The sequence below is a fragment of the Aquarana catesbeiana genome, linkage group LG04, assembly GCF_042186555.1.
Source record: "Aquarana catesbeiana isolate 2022-GZ linkage group LG04, ASM4218655v1, whole genome shotgun sequence".
Lineage (NCBI taxonomy): Eukaryota > Metazoa > Chordata > Amphibia > Anura > Ranidae > Aquarana > Aquarana catesbeiana.
This window is the reverse complement of record NC_133327.1, coordinates 251,828,694-251,855,720: the sequence shown is the minus strand read 5'-3', so window position 1 is coordinate 251,855,720 and position 27,027 is coordinate 251,828,694. Positions and strand designations below refer to the sequence as shown.

At 42.9% G+C, this 27,027-nt stretch overlaps 1 protein-coding gene across 1 annotated transcript in view; it reads right to left on the bottom strand.

Moving 5' to 3' along the window:
* MB21D2 (Mab-21 domain containing 2) overlaps nucleotides 1-12,292 on the bottom strand; it is a 186,742-nt gene extending 174,450 nt beyond the window's left edge. Inside the window, exon 1 of the mRNA XM_073626385.1 lies at nucleotides 11,723-12,292. Within this exon, the coding sequence (XP_073482486.1) occupies nucleotides 11,723-11,927 (205 nt within the window). The 5' untranslated portion in view covers nucleotides 11,928-12,292. The remainder of the gene's footprint in view (nucleotides 1-11,722) is intronic.
* Between the last annotated feature and the right edge of the window lie 14,735 nt (nucleotides 12,293-27,027).

The following is a 27,027-nucleotide window of genomic DNA, read 5'->3' as shown; positions in this document are numbered from 1 at the left end:
TGCCTGCAATTACAGAATCGTGACAAAATGCGGGAGGCGTTTCCTATGCCATTACTTCTAATTGCAACCCAATCAAGGTGCAATTTTGCTGCTCAAAAAAGGAGCAGGAGCTTAGGAGTTTCCTTTTCAGGTGACAGCGTCATGCATTGTGATTTGCCGCGATTGCAGCGTGATTTATCGCAATGCAAAATCACACCACAATTGGGGTGCCATTAGAAATAATGCCATCGCACACGTGACACAAGTGTGAATGGAGCCTAAGGATAAAAAAGAATCCTACCTCTCATAGTTACTGATTGTGACGTCCACCTATTCCTGCTCCCTATTTGGTCAGTAAGGACATCAATCACATTTTGTGGCCAAGTAACCAGGTGAAACAATGACTACACCATGCCTTTCTTAACTTGTTTACCATGGAGGAACCCTGGAAATAACTTTCTGGGCTCAGAGAACAACTGCTAATAAGTAATAAATCTATATAGCCGATGGTGCATTCATGTAATGTTCACTGTGAAAAACGCTCCTTATATGTGTGGTTATGGGGAAGCGGTGGAAACTTCCCCAATCCTTGTGAGCAAGCCAGGAGTGGTGAACCACATCAAGAAAGGTTGGTTCCCAGGTGGAAACATTGTTGTATGCAGTCATTTTGTTGATAACCAATAAATACGGCAAGAATAGAAGTGGAGTGCGGCTGACATTTTTTTTCCAACTAATTCTATTGGAAGTGGTGGTTAGAACGCTTCCTCAGGACTTCTTATCCATAATTGACAGATACCCACTTTAATCTAGAGGTCAAAAAGGATACACAGTAAGTACATTGCAGAGGTAAAAAAAAACATCAATATACAACCATATTATATTGATTATATTATCATTATATGTGTATTGATGTTTTTCTGTCCACTATGAATAAGAAGTCCTGAGGAAGCGGTCTTCACTGTGAAACACTTTGAATTGACTTTTGTATAAGACTCAGACTCTATGTAATCTCCACTTTTATATTTAATAAATTTTGTAATAAATTGTAAAAAAAGGATTGCTTTGGTACACGATTTAAAATACCGGTGGGTCATCCTAGACAACATCCTTTACATTTTTTGCTATTTGATTTTTGATGATTTTCTTTTCAACCCCCACATACTTCTTTGTAAATAATAAGTGGATGACTGCACCAATTTACTTTATGGGTAAATTTGTTTATTGAAATTGTATGAAAGGATCATATTATGCAGTATGCATACAAGATTATGTTCTCTATTATCCGCACCTGTTGAAAGGCTTCCAAAAACATTTTGTATATGACATTTGAATAGAGATGCAATGTTTGCAGCTATCAGTGCTTTCTTTATCCTTTTGTGGGAGCAATGGTTCCATAAAGGCAAAAGCTCTGGCCAATAGGAGCAATATAACTTACGTGAAGATATTGCAAAGCTTTTTCCCTTTGCACTTTAATCACTGCTGATACACAACACATCTACTGCCCAAATTCTTTAAAATAAACAGAACAGGTGGCAATCTCTCCATTCTAGATACACTGCTGGAGATATTTCAGGAGACGCGGAGCCGGCAGATGCAAATTGTTACCAAACGTGGAAAGTCCCTCGCACTCCAAGTTGTTCATTTCACTGCTGAAAGCATTGTCTTGGCATACATGCCAACATTTCAATCAATGCAAATTACAACAAATTTGTTGCCTGTATAGAAGAGACTCAGTGAGGCCCCAAACAACTGTCAGGTACCCAGTGACAATACTTTCACAATAAAATGGGAATTGAACATCCTTGAGTGCTGGTGAATTTCTACATTTATGGGACACTCTAACCTATTGTGTCAGCAGCTAATATCTTTAAAAGGTCGCAGGCTGAAGGTTGTGAGGCTCATATGGGGACTTTGCAAATTATTACTGGTTTATTAATATCCATTTTTTTCCATCAAAATTTTTAGACCTAGACAGTATCTTTATTGGCTGCTGAAAGGTGAATTTTACTAGATTGGAGAGAAAAAAGTGAAGTGTCCTGAATACATCCTTTAAAAATCTAGTGACATCAAAGTCTTAAAGTGGTTCTAAAGTCTAAGGCCCCATGCACACTGGAGCTGATAAACTGCAGTTTATTGGCGTTTGGGCGTTTTTTTTAAAAGCCCATAAACTCCACTCTGTGTTAGCCATGTGTCCATGCACATATGGACGTTTTTTAGTGGAGTTTATGGGCTTTTTTCTGAACGCCAGAAATTTGCGTTCAAAGTGCCGTTTTTCACCGCTAAAAAAAAGCCAAACGCCCATAAACGTGCGTTAATTAGCTTTCGGCGTTCTATTTTTTTCAATGCATTGTGGGAGTTTGGAATGCATTGTGGGATTTTTGGAGTGTCCTCTGTGTATTTTTATGAAAAACGCCCATAAACGCTAACGCTAAAAAACGCTCATAAACACTAGTACAAAACGATGTTAAAAGCACGTTTTTCAACCAGTGTTTTCTGCCAGCAATCTGGCGTCCAGAAAAGCTTTTTTGAGCTTCAGTGTGCATGGAGCCTTAAAGTGTTACTAAACCCACAACCGTAAAATCAGTGTGTATGTGCAGTAAAGCATGCTTGTTATACTCACTGTGGAACCAAAGGGGTTAATCCTCTGCAATGTGTAAAAAGGCTGCTTGATGTTGTATGCATAGATCCTCCTCTTCTTCCAATGACTCAGAAACATGTCTGGATAGTACAGAGCCTTTGGAGTCATGCTGCACATGCTCAGTTTGGTGTGTATTGCTAGAGAGGTTTTTTTTTTCCTTCAGAGAGTGCATGTGAACAGCACAGGGCCAATCAGCACTGCCCAGACATGTCCAGACAGAGGGTCAGGGGTCCTGCAATCTCATAGGACAACCAGTGCAGTATGAAAACTCCTCCTACAAGCCTCACCAGGAACAGATAGGAGTCACAAGACTGCTATATACTGCTGATGAGAAAAGGTATTTTGCAGTTTATATTTACTAAAATAATGGCATTTCCATGTTCTGTGTACTGTGAGAGACCTGATCTAGTGAATGCAGGGTCCTTTAGAAACACTTTAAGGTTTTTTAATTATTCACTTGCCGCCCGCCCACCGTCAAATGACAGCGGGATGGTGCGGCTCTCGTTCTGGGTGGACGTCATATGACGGCGCACCCGAACGGCCGCTCCTGCGCCGTGTTGCTAGGCCATGTTGCGACCCCGATCTCTGTAAAGAGCCGCTGACGCGGCTCTTTAATCATGTATTCGGCTGTGTCCAATCACAGCCGGTCACATGTAAACAAGGAAGTGCCTGTAATCGGCTCTCCTCGCCTCACACTGACAGAGTGTGTGGCAAGGAGAGCCGATCAGCAGCATTTCCTCGCAGGGGACAGTGAGAGATGTGATCAGGGCACTGATGATCAGTGCCCTGATTACATTAGAGCGCCACCAGTGCCAGCAACCCATGCTAACTAGTGCCAGCAACCAGTGCCAACAATCAATGCCCACCACAGCCAGAAATCAGTGCCCATTAGTGACTCCAGTCAGTGCTGGCTTTCAGTGCCGCCTATCAGTGATGCCCATCAATGCCACCCATTAATGCCCATCAGTGCCGCTTATACATCACGCCTATCAGTACCCACCAGTGTCGGTTATCAGTGCCATCTATCAATGCCCACCAGTGCCACTCATCAGTGCCACCTATCAGTGCCCATAAGTGCAGAATATTAGTGCCTCTTCATCAGTGTCACCTAATCAGTGCCCATCAGTGCCGCCTCATCAGCGTACATCAGTAAAGGAGAAAAATTACTTATTTACTGACAGAAACTAAGAAAAACTTTTTTTCTTTCAACATTTTCGGGGATTTTTGTTTTTTCAGGAAAAAAAATTAAAAATTCCAGCCGTGATTAAATACCACCAAAAGAAAGCTCTAGTTGTGTGCAGAAAATTATAAAAATTTTACATGGTTACAATGTTGTATGTCCGCGCAATTGTCATTTGAAGTGTGACAGCGCTGAAAGCTGAAAAATGGCCTGGGCAGGAAGGGGGTGAAAGTGCCCGGTAGATAAGTGGTTGAAGTGATATTAAAAGTTTTTTGTCATACTTCCCTGCTCTGTGCAGTGATTTTGCACAGAGCAGCCCTGACCCTCTTTTTCTTCCTGCTGAGTGACCCCATAGCAAGCAGCTTGCTATGGGGTCCTGAGCTACTCACACACTTGCACCCCCCTCCTCATTGGCTCACTGGCTCTGATTGACAATAGTTCCTGCTGCTGTCTCAGCCGATGAGGAGGAAATATCCCCAGAGAGCCGCTGCTCTCGTGCACATTCTATGCATTAAGGTAAAAACCTTCTGTAGTGCTGCACCCCCCCCCCCCCATTTTACATACCTGAACGCTATCTTTCTCTGGCCGTTCCCGCCACTGTCAATCAAATCCAATGACGCAGGGGGCGGGGCCGAGTCTTGCTTTCTATGTGAATACACGCAAAAGCGGGACCAAGGAGAGTGCTTCTCCAAAGTGGACACCCGATGTGGGGAGGAGTTACCAGCACCGCCAGGAGACCCCAGAAGAGGTAGATCAGGGCCACTCTGTGCAAAACGAACTGCACAGTGGATGCAAGAATGACATTTTTGTTATTTAAAAAAAAAAAAAAAAACGAGGGTTTACAACCCCTTTAACCTCCCTGGCGGTATTCCCGAGTGTGGCTCGGGGTTAAAATTCAGTACCATTAGCGGTAACCCCGAGCCACACTCGGGATCGCATTGCAGGATCCTGGGGCGGCTTTACTTACCTTGTCCCCGGGATCCTGCGATGTCACCCGCAGTGTCCGAGGGCTCCGTCCTCCTCCAAAGCCTCTCCGTGCCAGGCTCCGTTCCCTGCGAGCGGCGCGACGCACGGGGGCGGAGCCTGGCGGCAAATTAAAAAAAAAGTAAAAATCATAACACATACAGTACTGTAATCTTACAGATTACAGTACTGTATGAAATGATTTCACATCCCTTTTGTCCCCAGTGCTTTGTCCTATGCCCTGCATGCAGTTTTACATGATATACACTGTTCTTTCTGCCTGGAAACTGGAGATTGTCCATAGCAACCAAAAAGTGTCCCTTTACGTCAAAAGTGGCTTTAGACCAGCTAGAAAACAGCGATAGTAAATTAGAACACTTGCAGAATTGAGCGATAGTGAATTGTGGGGAAATTTATTTTATTACTATTTTTTTTTTTTTTTTTTTAATTATTTATTTTTATTTATTATATTATAATTTATGTTTTTGTGTTTCAAACTTTATCATACCCGGGATATCTACTAGACTCTGGTTTGGACAGATTTAAGTGTGTTATTGCTAAGATTTATAGACCTACAATATAAAACGCAAAATTTCCATGCAAAATAATTGTACCGCTTTCAGCACCTAAAATCCGAAATAATCATACCGCCAGGGAGGTTAAGGAGAAGTTTAGCCAAGGTTCGTTTGGCTGTACTTCTCCTATGGATCACAGGAGTGAAATTAGTTTTGCACCCCTGTGACCCGTTTTCAGCTAAGAGCAGGCTGAAATCCGCTCTTTTCTGACGTCACAGAAATCACAGTCATCCCGACAATGGGAGTCTGGATCCGCCAGTTGCCTGGACTGACACCCTGCTCAGCGAGCCGCTGAGAGCCTGAGATGGCCGCTCCCCGCTCCTCCACAGCTGAGCGAGGAGGAAGCAGTGCGGAGAGCTGCTGATCAGCTTCTAACTTCAGCTTGTTCAATTAAGCTTTGACAAAAATAAACTGGAAGCTGTTTCTTTGCAGATTTTTCATATGCTTCAGTTTCACCACTAGTGTATGATAAAAGTGGATCACTAACGGAACTATCAATAAGGTATACTGTAACTCCCATCTTTTAGACATCAGAAAAAAAAAGACACATTTGAGTAGAAAGTAGAGTAGAAAAGTCTGAAAGCAAGGGATACCCAGTCCATGGGCTTGAGCTTGGGACTGGCATGCAGAATGTGATAACCATGCATAGCCAAATTAGACAAGAGCCAGCATGTCTTTAAAATGTGAAAGGAAACCCACACCAACACACAGAGAACATTCAAACTCCATGCCGATGGCCCAGATTTGAATGAACAACCCCATTACTACAAGGCTTACCACTAAGCCACTGTGCCACCAATTGAGGCCTATACATCAAACCAAAAAGAGGAACTGAGGTAAGAAAGACAGATGGATTTGGTTGCAAAAGATGGATGGTCCTTTAAATGATTGAAAGTTGGGTGGCTTTGAAGCAGTGGTTCCTCAGGATTAAGGATGAGCTCTGGCGTGTTCGCACACTCCATGTGGCGAGCCCGCCAGGAAGTCGGCACGGCAATGCGCTAATCACAGGCAGTGAGACATTTTCCCGATGTGCGGCTGCAGAGATCGGGAGATGTCTCGCTGCCTGTGATTAGCGCAGTGCCATGCCGACTTCCTGGCGGGTTCGGCACGTGGAGTGTGCGAACACGCCAGAGCTCATCCTTACTCAGGATATAGATAAGGATGGGTAAAATGTGCATGCTACACTTAAGTGTATTGCACAGAGGGCCATCCAGCGGCGGTGCCTTTGGGAAGGACAGGTGCAGCATCCAGCCCCACCGCAGTGTATGGCAATCTGCAGCTGGAGAGCGATGAACACTGTACCAAGAGGTATTGGCATCAAGGACCCTATGCATTTAGAGATGAGGGTCCAGAATGCAGGTCTTCTTCACGTGGGTGGCCCCATGTGCAATGGGCCTTACACATGTAAATTACTTACTATACCCTCCACCCTTTCGGACTTCTAGATGTATTGACTCTTCTCTGAATGGTATGCGATTTTCTATACCCCTGTTTTAGGCAGTGCCTTTTCTTTTCCTGCCTGCATTAATCTGTACAGCTGTCACATTATACAAACATAGCTGTGCTTATATACCCAGTGTAAATGTGTGAGCAGAAGGAAGAAAACTGACTATAAATAAATGTGCTGTGCAGTGACATGGCATTCTCACTACTGTCTACTAATGAAATGAATAGAGGAAGTAGAGCAGCTTGTGGGGTAATCATTTACACATGGAAAGTCATTACTAAAAAGTTAGGAATCACACCAAGTGACATGTGTATCTACAACTGTGCCTGGGAGGAAGAGGTTAATCTCTGTCCTATTACCTCATCGTATGAGTAAATATACCACACCTTTGCCACAGGTATTAGAATTATTGTGTGAAAGGTGTGTATATACAGGGCCTAGTCTGCAACATGAAACAAGGCCAAGTAATAAAGTGTAGCTGACAATCAGTGCCCATCATTCGCACAATACTTGCAACATAAGTTTGATTCTCAAATAGCAATTACTTTTAATCCTATGTAACATTATATAGGCATATAGAGGTCAATTTACTAAGGGCTCATACATAGGGTTGCCACTAGGGATGAGCTCCGGCGTGTTCGCATGGCGCACGTGCCGAGCCCGCCAGGAAGTCGGCACGGGGCAGCGCTAATCACAAGCAGTGAGACATTTCCCGATGTGCGGCTGCAGAGATCGGGAAATGTCTCCCTGCCTGTGATTAGCGCTGCGCCGTGCCGACTTCCTGGCGGGCTCGGCACGTGCGCCATGCGAACACGCCGGAGCTCATCCTTAGTTGCCACCTCATGCCTGATTCACACCTATGCATTTTCAGTGCTTTTTTGCAGTTGGCAGATTTGCACTACAGAACATGTTCCATAGGAAACCATGTTAAATGGACTGTAGTGCAAATCTGCAAAATGCACTAAAAATACATAGGTGTGAATCAGGCCTCAAACCCGAACACATTCATTACACAGGTTCTGTGGCTGATGAAGGTGGTAATTAAACTTGCTTGGTACCTTATCTGCATTAAATATTCCTCAGAACCTGTGTAATTCATATGTGTTCGGGATTAAAGGTGTGAGGTGGCAACCCTACTCATACATAAGGATGAGCTCCGGCGTGTTCACAACCCGCGCGTGCAGAGCCCACCAGGAAGTCGGCACTGCACAGCGCTAATCACAGGCACTTAGACATTTCTCGATCTCTGCAGCTGCGGATCGGGAAAATGTCTTACTCTTTGCGATTAGCACTGTGCAGTGCCGACTTCCTGGTGGGCTCTGCACGCGCGGGTTGCGGCCAGAGCTCATCCTTACTCATACACGCAGACGCATTCGTGGATACACCATAAGGCCTCATGTACGCTGCTGGTAAACGGATGTTTAGGAGCAGTTGGGCATTTTTTTTCAGCTGCCCCTGAACTGTCCTCTATGTTATCTTATCAGTACATGTACACAGGGTCATTTTTTGAAACACAAAAAAATGTGTTCAGAGGGATGTTCAGAGGCATTTGAAACGCCAAATGCTTGTAACAGCTTGTAAATGCTGCTAAACGCAGTAACTCACGTTTAGCAGCGTTTCATTTAGTCGTTTTTCATTTTAAAAAAAAAACGCTTCTAGTCGCAAACGCGGCATGTAAACGCTCCTAACGGACGTTTTTAGATACTGGTTTCTGGCTGTCAAGTTAAATCATTCAGGAGAGGTTAAACAACGTCCCGTGTACACGAAGCCTTCGATTTTAGGATATTTCTGTGCCGTGGAGTGTTGGTTTACAGCCGCAGCAGCCTATACTAATCTATGACCGGCTGTCAGATGTCACTGCTGTGCATCTATAACCACCCATCCACCCCTGTACACGTCTGACCACCCAGTTGTGCGGTTACTGGTGTACAGCGTCTGCGTCTGACCCGTCATTGATTTGCACCAGCTGCTGGCTGTGGCTGGTCCCCAACATCTGTGACTCCTAGTCATGAAAATACGTGGATTTCCTGTGGTAAAGGCCTAAATGTGTCTGTGTACACAGGCATTCTAGAGGCACAAATCTTCACAGAATAAAGTGGGAATATTTACCTCAATTATCCAATCGTGTGTGTGAAATAAGTAAATGGGAATTTACATTTTGCATGATTTTGTGACTATTCACGTCAATTATCCAATTTAATGTGTAAGTATTCCCAGCTCCTTTAGTAAATCAGCCTCATAATCTCAGGCTTCCTTTTTCCCATACATTAGAAAATGTTCCAATCGGTCATATGGATCATAGCACTTATGACATGCAATCCAACCTGTATGTATAGATTATGAACTAATACACTTGGATGTGTGTGATGATTTATTAGATAGAATCAGCCACACAGCCAGTCATTTTCTTCCACTTACAGACAGGCATACAAGCTAAGCATAATGATCTATGACTTGTAGAAAGAAGCACACGGCCATGTGTGAACTGCAGAGATAGAACAGGCGCTCCACATACAGACATCCATGTGTAGAATATGGACTAATCAATTACACGGGGCTACTGGATCTGACATGCTGCTGATAATAGCTCCAATCACTGGCATGTGCTCAACACATCTACAGCCAATCTGTTCCACCTTCACATTATATCAACTTGGTGACAATATGCAAATCAGCAGTCCCATGTCCCTGACCTGGCCATCAAGATAGCAGCGCCATTGTCAGATACTGTATATAATACTGTACAGCAGCCATCAATCAACTCTATAAAAAAAAAGGCAAACAGAAAATTCATTCATGTAGGTGGCATGGGCATCTCCTGAATGGAAATGCATGGCTGATCAGCTGCTCTTATATCAGATCGTATATGAGTAATCAGATGCTCCCTTATAGTATGTGTACTGATCAAAGGCTCCTATATAGTATGTGTGCTGATCAGATATTCCCATATAGTATGTGTACTGATCAAAGCTCCTATATAGTATGTGTGCTTATCAGATATTCCCATATAGTATGTGTGCTGATCAGATACTCCCCTGTAGTATGTGTGCTTATCAGATATTCCCATGTAGTATGTGTACTGATCAAAGGCTCCTATATAGTATGTGTGCTGATCAGATATTCCCATATAGTATGTGTACTGATCAAAGCTCCTATATAGTATGTGTGCTTATCAGATATTCCCATATAGTATGTGTGCTGATCAGATACTCCCCTGTAGTATGTGTGCTTATCAGATATTCCCATATAGTATGTGTACTGATCAAAGGCTCCTATATAGTATGTTTGCTGATCAGATATTCCCATATAGTATGTGTACTGATCAAAGGCTCCTATATAGTATGTGTGCTGATCAGGTATTCCCATATAGTATGTGTACTGATCAAAGGCTCCTATATATTATGTGTACTGATCAAAGGCTCCTATATAGTATGTGTACTGATCAAAGGCTCCTATATAGTATGTGTGCTGATCAAAGGCTCCTATATAGTATGTGTGCTGATCAGATGTTCCCATATAGTATGTGTACTGATCAAAGGCTCCTATATAGTATGTGTACTGATCAAAGGCTCCTTTATAGTATGTTTACTGATCAAAGGCTCCTATATAGTATGTGTGCTGATCAAAGACTCCTTTATAGTATGTGTACTGATCAGAGGCTCCTTTATAGTATGTGTGCTTATCAGATGTTCCCATATAGTATGTGTGCTGATCAAAGGCTCCCATATAGTATGTGTGCTGATCAGATGCTCCCCTGTAGTATGTGTGCTGATCAGATACTCCAATATAGTATGTGTGCTCAAATACACCCTTATAGTATGTGTGGTGATCAGATATTCCCTTATATTAAGTCTACTAATCAGATGTCCCCATATAGTACATGTGATCCTATATCAGACCATATAATATATTTGCCGATTGACTTTTCCAATATCGGATCATATAGTATGTGTGCTGATCAGTTGTCCCGTAGCAGACCATATAGTGTGTGTATTGATCGGACCATATAGTGCGGGTATTGATCGGACCATATAGTGCGCGTATTGATCGGACCATATAGTGCGCGTATTGATCGGACCATATAGTGCGCGTATTGATCGGACCATATAGTGCGCGTATTGATCGGACCATATAGTGCGTGTATGGATCGGACCATATAGTGCGTGTATTGATCGGACCATATAGTGCGGGTATTGATCGGATCATATAGTGCGGGTATTGATCGGATCATATAGTGCGGGTATTGATCGGATCATATAGTGCGGGTATTGATGGGATTATATAGTGCGGGTATTGATGGGATCATATAGTGCGGGTATTGATCGGACCATATAGTGCGTGTATTGATCGGACCATATAGTGCGGGTATTGATGGGATCATATAGTGCGGGTATTGATCGGACCATATAGTGCGGGTATTGATCGGACCATATAGTGCGTGTATGGATCGGACCATATAGTGCGTGAATTGATCGGACCATATAGTGCGGGTATTGATCGGACCATATAGTGCGTGTATGGATCGGACCATATAGTGCGTGTATGGATCGGACCATATAGTGCGTGTATTGATCGGATCATATAGTGCGGGTATTGATGGGATCATATAGTGCGGGTATTGATCGAATCATATAGTGCGGGTATTGATCGGATCATATAGTGCGGGTATTGATCAGACCATATAGTGTGTGTATTGATCGGACCATATAGTGTATTGATCAGATGATCTATAATATATGTGTAGTGATGAGGTGCCCCCCTCTCGGGTGATATGATGTGTAGTGCCCGACAGCTCCATGCCCCCATCCTGGTGCACAGATGGAAGTGCAGTGAGGAGAGGTATGCCCTGTCAGTGGTGGTACACACACACACATTATATATATATATATATATATACACACAGTAAAATAGACACACAGACAAGGTGCCGCTGGTATTACCTAGCATGGAGAAGATGAAGTCCTTGGCTGTGTGGATCTCCAGGGCTCTCTGGTCATCATATTCCCTCTGATCATGCTTGCTGAATTCCACGATGAGTTTGTTTAATTCTTCGATCCTGGCTCCAGACCTGAAATCCAGCTCCGGGGACGCGGGTTTGCTGCCTCCCCCTACAGTGCCTGGCTTGGCAGGGATGGGAGCCGCCATCTTCACTCACACAGGCAGCAGATTGTATGGAGCGGCCCTGACTCGCTGCTTCCCCTCCCTGGGCTGGTTGGAGATGTGTGTGTGTCAGTGTGTGTGTGTGTGTGTGTGTGTGTGTGTGTGCGGTGTCGGTGGGAGTGTGCGGTGTCACTGTGCGCCGGTGCAGCAGGTCTCTGGCTCAGCACATCTCCCCGATCTCTCTCTGTATAAAGTGGAAACAATGTGACACTCTGAGATAGTCCGATCCTTCCACAAGCCGGAGAGACACTGACCCGTCCTCTACCACTGGGGGCTCAGCCTCTGAGCGATCTCACAGTGGCCATACACATAACAATCTGATCGAACACAGGATCACAGAATACGATCGGATAGATGAAGAATCAGAAAGACGCAGGGGGATTGCTCAAAACAGGAGCAGCTGTGCCTGGCAGCCAATCAGCTTCTGGCTTTCATTTTCAAAGCTTAACTGAGCAAACAGAAACTACAAGCTGATTGGTTGCCAGGCACAGCTACTCCAGATTCTGTCTGCTCCAATCAAATTTAAAGTGTTATTTCACCTTTGCATAAAAAAATGTACAAGTTGAAATAACACGGACACCCTACACCAATGACGCCATCACCTCCAACGCTGCTGTACTTACCTCTGGGGTTGGCGAGCTGTCAGCACACTTGCAGGGATTTAAAATTCTCTTCTCTGTCTTCTCCATCAGCGCCTCCAAGACAGATTAGATGGATTCTGATTGGTCAGTGCCATCACAGTGAATTGATGTAGTCTGTCCCAGAAGCACTACACAGAGTAGAGGGGGGGGATTTCAAAGCGCTGGGGCGACTGGATACTTGGTAACCCCAGAGGTAAGTACAGCGGGGACTAGGGGGTGGGGAGGGTGTACAAAGTCACTTCATCTTTCCATTTTTTCTGTAAGGGCCCTTTTTACACTCAGGAGTTTTTCAAGTGCTTTTGTGTTAAAAAAAAGCACCCAAAAAGCTCAAGATAAAATGCTCCCCTTTAGAGTCAATGAATGTGTTCACACTGGGGAGGTGCGCTTCCATTGCAGTGAAAAAACAATCCTGCTTGCAGCATTTTGGGAGCATGTTTGGGGAGCCAAAAAACCTGCACCAAAAGCGCACCTTCCCATTGAAAGCACTGGAAAACGTGGAAAAAAATGTGTATTCAGTGCAGTTTTTGATGTCCTTTAAAAAAAAAACTCACTGCACATGTGGTAAAAATCGCTGTAAAAATGCATATGCCTTTTTGCAGTAGGTCAGTGTGAAAGTGCCCTAAATGTGAACTAAGACTTTAATCAGAATTAGCCCTGGTTCACACTGATGCAGTGCAGGAAAGGCAGCGATTCCTGTGCATTTCCCGCACCGTATAACAATCGCACTGCAGGTGTCAGGTCAAAGTTAACAACACCCTAAGGCCCTGTTCACACCTGAGCGATTTTCTGTTTAAGAAGCAGGAGCTCTAAGAAGCTCAACAAGCCAAATCCCATTCATTTCAATGGCCCCCTGTTCACACCTGAGCGATTTTCTGCTTAAGTGCCGGTTCACACTGCTGCGCTGCGAATTTGTTCAGTTTTTTTGTCCTGTGTGAGGTGCGATTTTACCGCAAATTTCAGGAGTTGGTCATAGCTGCGACTGATGTTCTAGCCAATTAAATCATAATGAAAAAAAAAAAAAAAAGGGTGTTAACTTCCTGTGTATTTCCTGTTTTTTGTGGAGAGTAGTGTGGTGGAATTCACACATATCTGAACCAACAATGCGATTCCAGAACGATTTACATTGATGTCTATGGAGGCTAAATTCACAACGCAACGCTGTAAACTCGCACAAGACCCTTTTTTTATCGCATCGCATTCATAGAGGAATCGCAACGCATGTATGTGAACGACGGTTATAGAAAACAATGACTTTAGGGATGACATGCGAATTTGGAATATTTTTGACGCATCGAATTCGTCATGAACTCGCATCAGTGTGAACCGGCACTTAAGCTTGTAGCTCTGAGACGCTCAACAAGCCAAATCCCATTCATTTCAATGGCCCCTGTTCACACCTGAGCGTTCTGTCGCCTGAAGCAAAACACCTGAAGTTCAAAAAAAGTACACAAGCTTCTCTTTGGCAGATTACAAGCATTATTGGCCCCATAGACTTCAATATAAACCCCTAACGTAAGCGTTTTACGAGCATTTTCTGCTCAAATAGCGGCTCTGCACCCCACATTTTTTTTTCTCCCTCTCCTCCCCCTGGTGCTTTCTATTGGCTAAATAAAAATGGCTGAAGCTGTAAAACGCTTGCAAAAAGCTGCGAAGACGCTTTATAAAAAGCTGCAAAAATCCCCCCCCCCCAAAAAAAACATCAAATCCCTGCGCTCAGGAGTGAATGGACCCTAGAAGCAGGGCGCAAAACACAGTGCGTTTGCCTGAACTGGATCACATGGGCATAAACACCCATGCAACCCAGTCCCAGTGCAAACAAAAAAGTTGCCTGCACATTTTTAATGCGGATGCGGTGCAATTCAAGTCATCTAAAATGCATGGACGCAGATCGCACCGCACAGAATCGCATGTGATTTGCACAGGAATGTGGCTCAATTCCTGTGCAAATCACATGCAGTGTGAACCTAGGCTTATGCTGATCGGTCTGGATAGAAAATCCATAGTATAGTAGATCAGGGCGCATTCAGATAGGCAATGAGCCCCACCCTCTGGGCTGAGCCGCTTTTTACTGCATGTGCACCCACCTGCACGCAGGGAGCCCATAGAAGTAAATGTAGATGTAGCGGCTGTATGGAGCCAGTACCATGTTCAAATTTGACATGCAGGCAGGAGTGGGTACACAGACACTGTGATTGCAGATCCATGCGCTCACTACTGCCCACATGTGGCCATACAGCTGCTGCATCTGCAATCACTTTGATGGGCTGTCTGCGTGCAGCTCCAAGGTGGATGCACAAGCAGCAAATAGCGTCTCCGCTCGGAGGACAGTGCCCATCTGAATGAGCCCTAACGCAAAATGATCACTGAGGCTAGGTTCACTCCTAGGTGTTTTGCAGGGCGTTTTCAGTATTGCCAAAACGCACTACAGTCCATTTAACATGATTTCTTATTGGTCACATTTCTGCATTTTCAACCGGTGTGCTTTTTGGAAAGGGTCAAGGACTTTTTTTGCCTGCAGCAGGTTACATTTTTTGGTTCCATAGCCTGCAATGGAAATGCAGCAGAAAACACATAAACAAAACCCAAGCATTGCTTTTTTTTTTTTTTACGTGTTTCTGCTGCATTTCCATTAAAGTCTATGGAACCAAAAAATGCAACCTGCTGCAGGCAAAAAAAAAAAAGTCCCTGACCCTTTCCAAAAAAGCACACCGGTTTCTTCTGTGTTTTTGCTGGTTTCTCCTGCATGACAACAGACACGAAAAAAAACACAAAACGCTTCAAAAATGCATTAAAAAAGCGCAAGATGCACCAGGAAAACACATCAAAGTTCATAATTGCCAACACACCATGGATCACTGATGAAGCCTGAAAGGCTTTTTTTTTATTGAAGAATAATAACATGACAAAAAGAAAGGTGCAACGTTTCAGAGCCGTGCAAGACCCCTTCATCAGGCACGTGATCCGCGGTTGAACGCATCAATCACAAACCTGCATAGGTGTGAACCTAGCCTATTAGATTGTAAGCTCTTCTGAGCAAGGCCCTCTTAATCCTCTTGTATTTTATTGTATTATAACTGTATTGTCTCCTTTTATATTGTACTTCATCAGGCACAGGATCCACAGTTGAACGCATAAATCGCATCCTGCATAGGTGTGAACCTAGCCTATTAGATTGTAAGCTCTTCTGAGCAGGGCCCTCTTAATCCTCTTGTATTTTATTGTATTATAACTGTATTGTCTCCCTTTTATATTGTAAAGCGCTGCGTATACTGTTGGCGCTATATAAATCCTGTATAATAATAATACTGCCCCGTAAACACAATACGGAAATCGGACGACAGATCGTCCAACTTTTTTCGCTTGCTAGTTGCAAGTAGAAATTGAATTGGTTACTACAGTTACGAAAATTCTCGTATGACAAAATAAAAATTCTGAAGTGGTGTGTTGTAATGTATTTGTACTGTATTTTCTGATGACAACTGTACTGATTAAATTAAAATCGTACGAGCTGGTAGATTTTCGCACTTGTCCGATCGGATAATATAGGATAAACTGTCATGATCTGCTCTCAAACGCTGTGTACTAACGATCAGATTATCGTACGATCGCTTTGAAAGCGGTATTTTTTGTACGATTTTCGTATCGCGTGTACGGGCCGTTAGCGAATGGCTATCAAACAAACTTTTTGATCTTCCAATCTTTTTTTAGTAAATCTATTTACAATATGATCATATATAAGATCATTCCATGTATGTCTATCATTATGTAGCGTTGATTAGAAGAAGCAAATGGCTAACTGCACTGACTGTTGGTTATACACTAGTAGAATTTTGTTCGTAATTTTTTTTAATTATCAGAACGTCCATACGAATTTCCAATCATTAGCGGATTAAATCAACATTCGATTTCAACTGCAGTGACGACAGCCATTGAAGAAGCAGGATGGAAACGTTTTCTGGAGCACATGAATTTCTAACAGCGTGTGCGGTGTGCGTTCAGTAAAATCCATTCATTCCCAAATCGAATGTTAAAAGTAAACATATTTTGTAGGTACTTTCGAATGACATTTATCAAGTCCTTAAAAGTCCTGAGAATTTCTGTGCAAATATTTGTACAAACATTCATTCAAAAATCTTCCAGTGTACAGCCAGCAGTGATCTCATTATCAATCTACTTTCACCAGATGACCTCAAACTGCGGTCGTAAATTGTGTGCGCTGTATTGACCTGTATGTGGGGAATAATAGAAAGCATTAGTAAATTACACAGCATGAGGTGCAGGGTGTGTGTGGGTAGATCTATAATGCTTTATAGGCAGGACAGTAATGAAGGGTCATCGGGCTGATATCTGCTGTGTATTGCCGTCAGTGACCAATTTATATTAGTCCTCTTTCACAAAGGACCATACAACACACAAATGAATGTGATTTCCAGAGAACACTGGAGGGAATCGGCGAAAAAACCTGGCAATGGTTACTGCTATTTTTCTCCATTGTTCTATAGAATTTTTACATTATATCTCTTCTTATCCTCTTGACCTCTGGAAGGTTTTACCCCCTTTATGACTAGGGATTTTTTTTTGCTTTTCAGCACTGCGCTACTTTAAAGAAGTTGCAACCCTAAAAATACATGTCCCTGTTCCTTTAAAGCATGATAAACAGCATAGTGTTTGTGTAGTGTCATTTGTCCATTTCTATGCTGTAAAATACCTGGTTGATCCTGCCTGATCTTGTATCCCCCTAGGTGTGCTGACCACGGTAATCATGACTGCTGATCCATGATACCATACCATGCTCAGTTTACTCGCCTCCGGCATCCTGCTGTGTGGTCAGTCTCTCCCTCTCCCCCTTCCTCCCTGCCTTATAGCTCAATACTCTGTGCTGTTAGAGCCAATCTCCTCCCCGCCCCTCCCATCCTGCCTACTATTCTCTGTGGCTGTAAAGTCACTGGGGACAACTACTGGAATGCCCTCTGTTATAGCGAGCTATACAGTGTAGTGTGTGTGCGTTTCTTACATTTTGATGATAAATACCTTTTTCAGAGCACCGCTGAAATCAGAGAGGAACAGCTCCTTCCACTGTAGTCCTTAGAACGGGGAAGGAGAGCGGCGGGAGTTCACGTGACAGCACAGTGGCACTGTGAAATAAGGTATTTAACTTAATAATTAAAAAAAACAACACACACACTGCACTGTATAGCTTGATGTAACAGAAGGGATACCAGTAATGGTCCTCAGTGACTTTACAACCACTTTAACCGGAAATTGCGACTGTGATAGTGTGGCAGCAACTGACACTGGCTGGAAGGGACACCAACTGACTGACACTGACGTTGCTAGTGACACTAATACAGTGATAATATTGTACACTGTGCTAATGACACTGGCTGGATGACATGAGTGATCAGGAGGGCAATCAAGGGGTTAACCGTGTGCCTAACAAGTATATGCAAGTGTATGTGTGCTGCTTTTGCTAACACATTATCTGGCTGGGTCTCTCCTGGCTTTCAATTCTGAACAGTAACTGACATCATGAAGAAATCCAGCCAGATCTGTGTGTTGTGTTTTCTAACCTATAGATTTCTGAGCTGTGATTGGGCACAGCTGATCAGTAGGTATACAGCCAAAATGATTGGCTGTAACCTGCTGACAAACTTGTGTTGTGTCCAATCACAGCACAGGCCAGCAGGGGGTGCACGTCTCTAAACCAGGATGTACACCACGACCAGGGGCAGGCTGGGCCGGGGGGGGGGCAATTTCCCCCCCCGGCTGCCCTGATGCCCCATAAAAAGGCCAGTGTACAAAGGCCATATTTACACAGCCACCGGCCGTCACTACACTGTACTATAAGTGCTGCGGAGTGGTACAAGTGTTCCGAGTGGGCTCTGCCTCCTACATTCGGCCAGCACAGTCACTTCCCTGTCAGGCGGAGTGATGGAGTGATCTCCGCCTGATAGGAGCTTCTGAGTCCTGGCCTGGCATGACGTAATTCAAAGGCCAGGAGGCGGGATGGAAAGGGAAAAGGGAGAGCTGCAGTTGCTGCCGATGCGACCCACAAGGAGCCAGTGAACCAGTGAGGGAGCAGAGGCGAATAGCATAAGCTAAGGTACTGTTGTTCAACTGGCTGAAAAGGTTAACTTTGTAACTTTTGTTTTGTTTTTTTTTGTTTTTTTTGGGGAAGGAGGGGTCTTGATTAATTTACAATGCTATTTGTAATATGCAGCATGGAGGGGGTTAATGTACCGTCACTGAACACTGATGCATTAGTGACCAGTGGCAATTAATGAACCCCTTTGTGCTGCATTAGTGGCACAATCAGTGTTAATTAACCCCTTTATGTTCCAGCATACATGGGTTCATAAACACTGCCACTGGTGCCACTGACACTAATGTATCAGTGATCAGTGGCAGTACATTAACCCCCTCCATGCTGCAAATTACAAAGAACATTGTAAATGAAGATCTACCCCTCTTTATGACCAGGTCATTTTTTGCGATACGGCACTGCGTTACTTTAACTGACAATTACGCAGTCATGCGACACTGTACCCAAATAAAATGTATGTCCTTTTTTCCCCACAAATAGCTCTTTCTTTTGGTGGTATTTGATCATCTCTGCAGTTTTTATTTTTTGTGCTATAAGCAAAAAAAAGACTGACCATAAAAAAAATAAAAAAATAAAAAAAAAAAAAAACAATATTTTTTACTCTCTATAAAACATATCAAATAAAAAAAATGTAAAACATCAAATTTCTTCATCAGTTTAGGCCAATATGTATTCTACTACATATTTTTTGTAAAAAAAAAAAATCCCAATAAGCGTATATATTAATTGGTTTGCACAAAAATTATAATGTCTACAAACTATGGGATAGATTTATGGCATTTTTATTTATTAATTTTTTTACTAGTAATGGTGGCAATCAACGATCTTTAGCAAGACTGACATTGCAGCGGACAGGTCGGACACTAAGTGATACTTTTGACACTTTTTTGGGAACCAGTGACATTATTACAGTGATCAGTGCCAAAAATATACACTGTCACTGTATAAATGACACTGCAGGGAAGGGGTTAACATCAGGGGCAATCAAAGGGTTTACATTGGCAGACCGCTGTCTTGTCTCTCTGGGGAGCTATCGCGGGTGGCCGCTGATTAGCGCCCCCACTGGCTATTGCATGGAATGATGTACTGGTACAGTACATCGTTTCGCGGAATAGAGCCGACCTGCCGCAGTATATGTACTGCGGCTGGTGGGCAAGTAGTTATACCAGTAAATTTTACTGTTATATACATGAATATATGTTTTATATATAAAAATCTATTCTTTCAGTGTTTACTATTGTCATTAGCTTTGATTGGCCCTATCTATACCATGTGATCAATCACAGAGATCAAGACAATAGTATACAATAAATGGCATGAATAGATGCCATTAATTGTGTACAATTATAATGTGATCTGCTGTGACTGGTCCCAATAACCATTTTGTTTACTTGTTTGCAAACTTGAGCTGTAAAAAAAGAGCCTCCCACTGTCTATATTACAGCTTAGGTTTGTAAACAAGTAAACAACCTGGATGCTATGGCAACCAGGTTGTTTATCTTTTTAGCAGATATCTTATATATAAGGCTATATGGTCACTGTGGGCAACAGGCAATTTTTACCAATCTTTTTCTTTTTACCAAGAACACACTTCATGTAACAAGCCTATAAAGTCAACTAATTCAAATCTCTCCAAACACCACCATTTTATTCACGCTGTAATTTTGTAAAATAGCCCTCTGATTGGTTGCTATTGGCAACATGTTTGTACACTTGTCCTTTACACTTGGAAGGGAACATAGGGTCTAATAATATGAAATGTCTGGTAATGATATAACAGCCCTGTTGACTATGGAAATCAATCAGCCTCCTTATAGCTTTTTAATCCTGGCTATAAAATAGACAGCTGTAGGCTCAGTGGTTGCTACGGGCAACACAAATTAGGTAACAAGCCCATTAAGTAGAAGAGATTGAACTGACATCAGATTAATTATAGAGCAGAACAGAGCTTTATTGAGGGAAGAGGTTGAAGTAATTCCATTTAAACAGCAAGACAAGCAGCTCCCCAGACAACATACTGCCCCCCCCTCCCCCCACCAGCACCAAATATATAAAGCAGAACTCCAAAGAAATAAAGAGCCCATTGAAATATATTTGTCAGAACTATCTTGCCTGCCAAAAGATGAGGAATTCGGTTCAGCCAGTTTTCTGATTCAGACACCACCATAGATGGCACGACCAGCTCCTGGATATCCATGGCACTTACAGGACACAGCCAGGGGAGGGCACACATCCAGCCTGCTGATTGGTCATTCCTGTGTTTTTACCTCCTGTAATGCCACGTACACACGGTCGGACTTTTCAACCGGACTTGTCCGACGGACCAAATCCGGCGGACAATCCGATCATGTGTGGGCTTCACCGATCCTTCTGGGGACTTTTACAGTCGCAAATCTGACGAACTTTAGATTTGGAACATGCTTCAAGTCTTTACGTCGTAACTGCACCGGACCCAGAAATCCGCTCGTCTGTATGCTAGTCCGACGGACAAAAACCCACGCTAGGGCAGCTATTGGCTACTGGCTATCAACTTCCTTATTTTAGTCCGGTGTACCTCATCTCGTACGAATCCGTCGGACTTTGGTGTGATCGTGTGTAGACAAGTCCGGTCGTTAGAAAGTCTGTTGAAAGTCCGCCAAAAGTCCGTCGGACGGGCTGTCGGACGGGCTGTTGGACTTTTGTAGCTGAAAAGTCCGACCGTGTGTGCGCGGCATTAGAATATTCCGGGGCAAAAAAAAAAAAAAAATGACATTTTTATAATGTGATTGCAAGGTTACAAGGATCAAATCATAAGGTTTTAAGTTTTTTTTTTGTTTTTTTTTAATCAAAAAAGTCAACCCTAAAAAAAGTGTTTTTTTTTAGGTTATATGTCTTCAAATGTTTTTGAATCTAGTCACATGTTCAGCCATGTGACTTCAAATGTTTTTTTTTTTTTTAAAAACCCTGTTACTCTGGTCAGGTGACTTGACTTCAATCCTTAAATCTCATTGGGTTTGGAATAGTGACACTATGACATCAAAGCTCAGAGGCTATAAATAGCTGAGAGCTGAGCTGCTCAGCGTGTGAAGCTCATTCAAGGTGTGAAAAGGTGCAGAGGAAACATTGTTTTTTTCTGCTCCTTGTTTTGTTTGAGTTTCTGAAATTTTCCACAATGGGAAATTGCTTCACACATTGCCTGCGCAAAAATAATGATGATAACTTTTACCACCAGTCATCTCCAAAATCGCGCTCTCTTTTTTATTAGTTATTTTAGTGCACATCTCACTGTTTAACTGCTGCTTTTTGGGGGGATATTTTCTATAGATAGCGCAGTATTTTTTTGTTTTGTTTTTGTGTCATCTCCAAAATCCTCAGGGTGTCATAGCCCTGCCTGTCCCACCTTGGCTAAGGCTGGGACTAGTATTATCAGCACCTCCAACCTGATGGAGGTGTCTTCAACATCTTCAGGGCATTCAAGCCCTGCACATCCAGCTGAGACTGGAACCAATGACACAAACCTGAGCATCAGTGTTGTTTCAGGGTCTGGTAGCCCTTCCTGCCTCACCTCGGCTGAGGTGACTGCAGCCACCAATTCCATGTCTGGAGATGAGGACCACAACCAGTCATCTCCAAAACCCTCAGGGTGTCATAGCCCTGCCAGTCCCACCTTGGCTAAGGTTGGGACCATCATCAGCACCTCCAGTATCATGGAGGTCCATTTGCAACCTTGAGCACATTGCAGCCCTGCATGTCGAGATGAAGCTGGAACCAACACCAACCTGGACACAGAGTGTGTCCTTTCAGGACTTTGCAGTCCTTCTCATCCTGCCTCGGCTGAGGCTGGAACCCATGACACTGCCCTAAGCATGGTGAGTGTCTTTCCAAGACCTTCAGGATGTATCAATTCAGAGACTGAAACCACCGGATATGACTCCACCGCACCAAGCGATGACATGAGAATAACTGTCAAGCTTCACATTGCACTATGAGCTCGCAGAAGGAAGCTTTGGAAGGTTAAGTGCTCATTTACTCCCCGTTACTTAAATTACTAGCTCCACCCACATAACACCCTTTCAACACCAAGGACCCCACTAATTATCTTCCCTCTCATTCAGGTTTTTCTGGCTACCCACCGAAAGAGCCAGCAGAAGGTGGCCATCAAGTCAGTCATTAAGACTAGAAATACCTATGACCTGGATATAGAACGCTACGCCATGGAGAAGTCGGAAGGGTGCCCCTTTCTAATTCAGCTATATGCCGCCTTCCAAACCCCCTTCACTGCCTGTTTTGTGATGGAATATGTCTGCAGAGGGAGTTTAAGTGAGTTTATCTGGAACTATTCACCAGTCGATAGTGACACCATCAAGTAAGTTTCATTACTAGGTTTAAAAAAAGAAAAGAAAGCAAGCCTTATAAGATATTTAAGTCCAATTAAATCCTTTGTATTTATTACTGTAATGCAGTCAGGTTGTATATAGAGTTTATATATATATATATATATATATATATATATATATATATATATATGCTCTTCTTTCTATTTTATTTTTACACGCTCAGTGCTGCAGCAATGGTTTAAATACCCCATGATAGCAGCACTCTGGAAAGCCTGACCACTGCCCTCACACACAGCTTTGCCCATAGCTGGCAATATTTGCACATGTCAAAGGAGATGGAGACAGTACATAGTTACCTAGTAATGAGTCGCAGTCTACATGTGCATTGAGACACAAGCATAGGGGCAGTGTTGGAGGTGCCTATTCTTTAAAATGGGGCAGATTGGATCCTTTAGGTGGGATCGCCCAGTAGACTTTTTTGGGATCTTGGTAAAAACTGCACTAGGAACTGCACATGTCTCAGGTGGCACTGTTAATCACACTGGACCAGCCCCTTCCTGCCCCTGCCTCCCTCTGCCCATGGGTTCTGCTTCTATCTGAATTTATTTTTTTTAAATGTAATTTTGTTTCAATCTAAAAAATGTTTTCTCTTTTACAGATTCATTGTGGCGGAAATATCGTGTGGACTGGAGTTCCTTCAAAGTAATGGCATCCTCCATAGGTAACTAATTCCATTCTATTGTAGACCATATACCTGTGTAAAATGTGTACAGAGGAGAGCTTGAGGAAAGGCACATACAGTATATACATGGGTACCTAACATCTTCCCACTTTTCCAATCAACTGATATAAAAAGCTAATGGAAAACTTCTGTCACTAGCAGCCACCTATAATTGAAATATCAGTTGATAATAATTGATCCTCAAAAGCCGTTTTAGATGACCCGTACCAGAAAATGACACAGTCTTTCTTTGCAGGGACCTCAAGCCTGATAATATCCCAATGGATGAAGAAGGACATGTCCGCATTGCCGATTATGGACTGGCAGTAGGAGGTCTATAGGACGATAAAAGGACCACTGGTGTGGCTGGAACAAGAGGATTCATGGCTCCAGAGGTTTGTATATTTCTCCATACTCATAACTTATCTATTCAGAATATCAGAATTCATCAAATCCACTCTGATTTTTCCTTACACCCATTCCTTTTATTAATGTTCAAAGTCCTGAGAGGCCAGTAGAGTACCATATACATTTGTAACACACTCCACTCTGCTTTATAAAGATGTATTTTTGTAAAGCAGCAGTATGGCAATTTAAAGGACACACCACAGCTTTATAAATATGTCCCTTAGAATATGTGTTTGAATATACATTATAATGGATTATATATAAAAGACTAGGTTGGGGGGGGGGGTCTTGTGCTTTCTATAAGATAATGGGGTCAGCCTATGAGGCCCCTTTAAAAATTAACTTTGTGGGTTTCTTTGATGTATTATGGTTTTCTGTACTGGCCAATGTACTTATTGTTGTCTTTTCTTTGGATTGGCAGGTTGTCGACAATGACTTTTACCAGTTTGAACCTGACTGGTTTTCACTAGGAGTCATTACCTACATCTTGGCCACAAACGCATATGCCATTTAGGAGCATGACCTTTGATGAATACAGGAGAGGGGTGAACTTCAGCCATCCCAATTACCCCCTGAAATGGACCCAGACCTGGCGGACTTCATAAAAGGAGTAAGTAGGAGAAGATCTTTAACTGTAAATAGCAACAGGAAAGGCTTCTGGGCCTACTACTGCTGATGCTGCTCTAGGGGTTTAATGTAAGTTTGCTGACAAGTCTAGTCATTGGCTTGACTGTTGGGTAGTTTGCTTCTTTTTTCCCTGGTAAAGATTTAGTTACACAACCATGGTAACACTTTATCATGGGACTGAGGGGACAGAAGATGCCACATGGGGTAAATCACTGATATGCACATTTCATAATTCTATCAAAGCAGAACTCAAACTCATTTATTTTTGCATCCAGCACCTGTACTAGTCTATATGTATGTCTTCACATGCTAAGATGCTCTATTGGGTTGAAAAGAACCACCCAGGAGGAGACGCACAGTAGTCAGAGTTCTTTCCTAAACTATACAGAGCCAAGTGATGTAACTTTTATTACTCATGCATAAAAGTCCTCATAGATAACTGTTCATTATTTTATAGCTGCTTTGCAAATATCCGGAGGTGAGGCTGGGGATCAGTGAAGACATCCGATCCCACATCTTCATGGAATCCATAGATTGGGAAGAACTAGAGGAGGGGAAAGCATTGCCCCCTTTCCAAGTGGACATGGTAAGTACCTAAATCCTAATGGGATGATATTACTATATATCTGACAGATTGCAGCAATGCTGTGTCCTTAAAGATAATGTAGGGAACATAAATTTAATCCAGCCTGCAGGAAAACCTTACAGACTAACCAGTCAATTGTTCCCTTTTCCGTGAGAGGAGAAAAGAAGAACATAACTTCTATGCACCAGACACAATGGTGCACAGTTGGGAGTGAGTGGAAGTGAGATGGTACAATGGTACATGATACAATCTCTATGAGGTCTATGAGATGTGACGTCACCCATCACTATGTGGTGGAAGTGATGACCATAGACACTTATTCTGCTTCTAGAACTCCTATCTGTTCTCTCACTACATGCAAATAAGGAAGAAGAGATTGGCTCTAATTTGTATTGGGAGAGCTGGTCATTATTAAACAATAAGTCCAGAGAGCTATAAACATTGAATATGATGCATTACGTTTTTCTTTTTACAGCCCACGGACAGTGAAATGGACAACCGACTTTCTCCATCGGCTATAATGCCAAAACCATCAAAGAATCCAGGAGAGGAGATATACTTACCCATGTTCACATACATCAACAGCATGTGGGCACGCATGTAAATCTGCATTAGACAATGAAATCGTCCTGCGAAGATTCAGAAAAAACAATTCTATGCATTTTTGACAATTTCTTAACATCACAGAATTTTTACCAACATTGTTTACACCACAGACGGTTGATCCAGGGAGTAATCCGATCGCCTTCGGGGGTCAGGAAGGAATCTTTTCCCTGTTGGGGCAAATTATACCATGCTTCATAAGGGTTTTTCACCTTCCTCTGGATCAACAGGTGAGTTCCATACTGTAACAACAGCTGTTAAGGCTCAAATCCTGTACATACCGAAGTATTACAGGGAATAAAATGAGCTAACATTTTACATCTTCAGCTGTACTTACCTCCCAGGGTGATGAACTGTTAGTGCCCACGGAGCCTTTGTAGTGGTCTGGGGATTTGAAATCCTTGCTCTTCTCCATCTTCATCACTCCATCTGCAGCACTCGATGTTCTGTGCTGGCGATCACCAATCAGAATGCCACTGATCTATCCTGCAAGTGCCATAGAGAGTAGAAGAGTGGGGATTTCAAAGCTACTACACAGGCCATGTGCCCACTGACAGCTCACCACAGATGGTTGATCCAGAGAATAATCTGATCACCTTTGGGGGTCAGGAAGAAATTTTTTGCCCCTTTGGAACAAATTACACCATGCTGCACAAGAGTTTTTTTGCCTTCCTCTGAATCAACTGGGAGTTTTGGAATTCACCTGCAAAACATGCCATCATCAATTCCTATACATACAGAAGAAACCACCAAGAACTTGTGTCCTGCACCTACAGCGTCTAACTTTTGATAGAGACCGTCAAACTTTATGCCCCGTGTCAAAAGACACAGTGACACCACCACGAATTTCTTCCCTGTAGGTGCAGTGTTTTTATACTGGAACCACTAAGCCTTGGTCTGTATGTATAGGAAGCAAAAAAAAAAAAAAAAAAAACCTGGCCAGAGAGGGATTACTTTGATGCAGTTGGCCAGCTTAAACATGTATTGCGGTATATGTGAACCAAAAATACCTCTTTTTATGCAAAGTTTGTTTGAAATGGAAAGGGTGTATAGCAATGTGCAGAGCATTGATTTATAGAT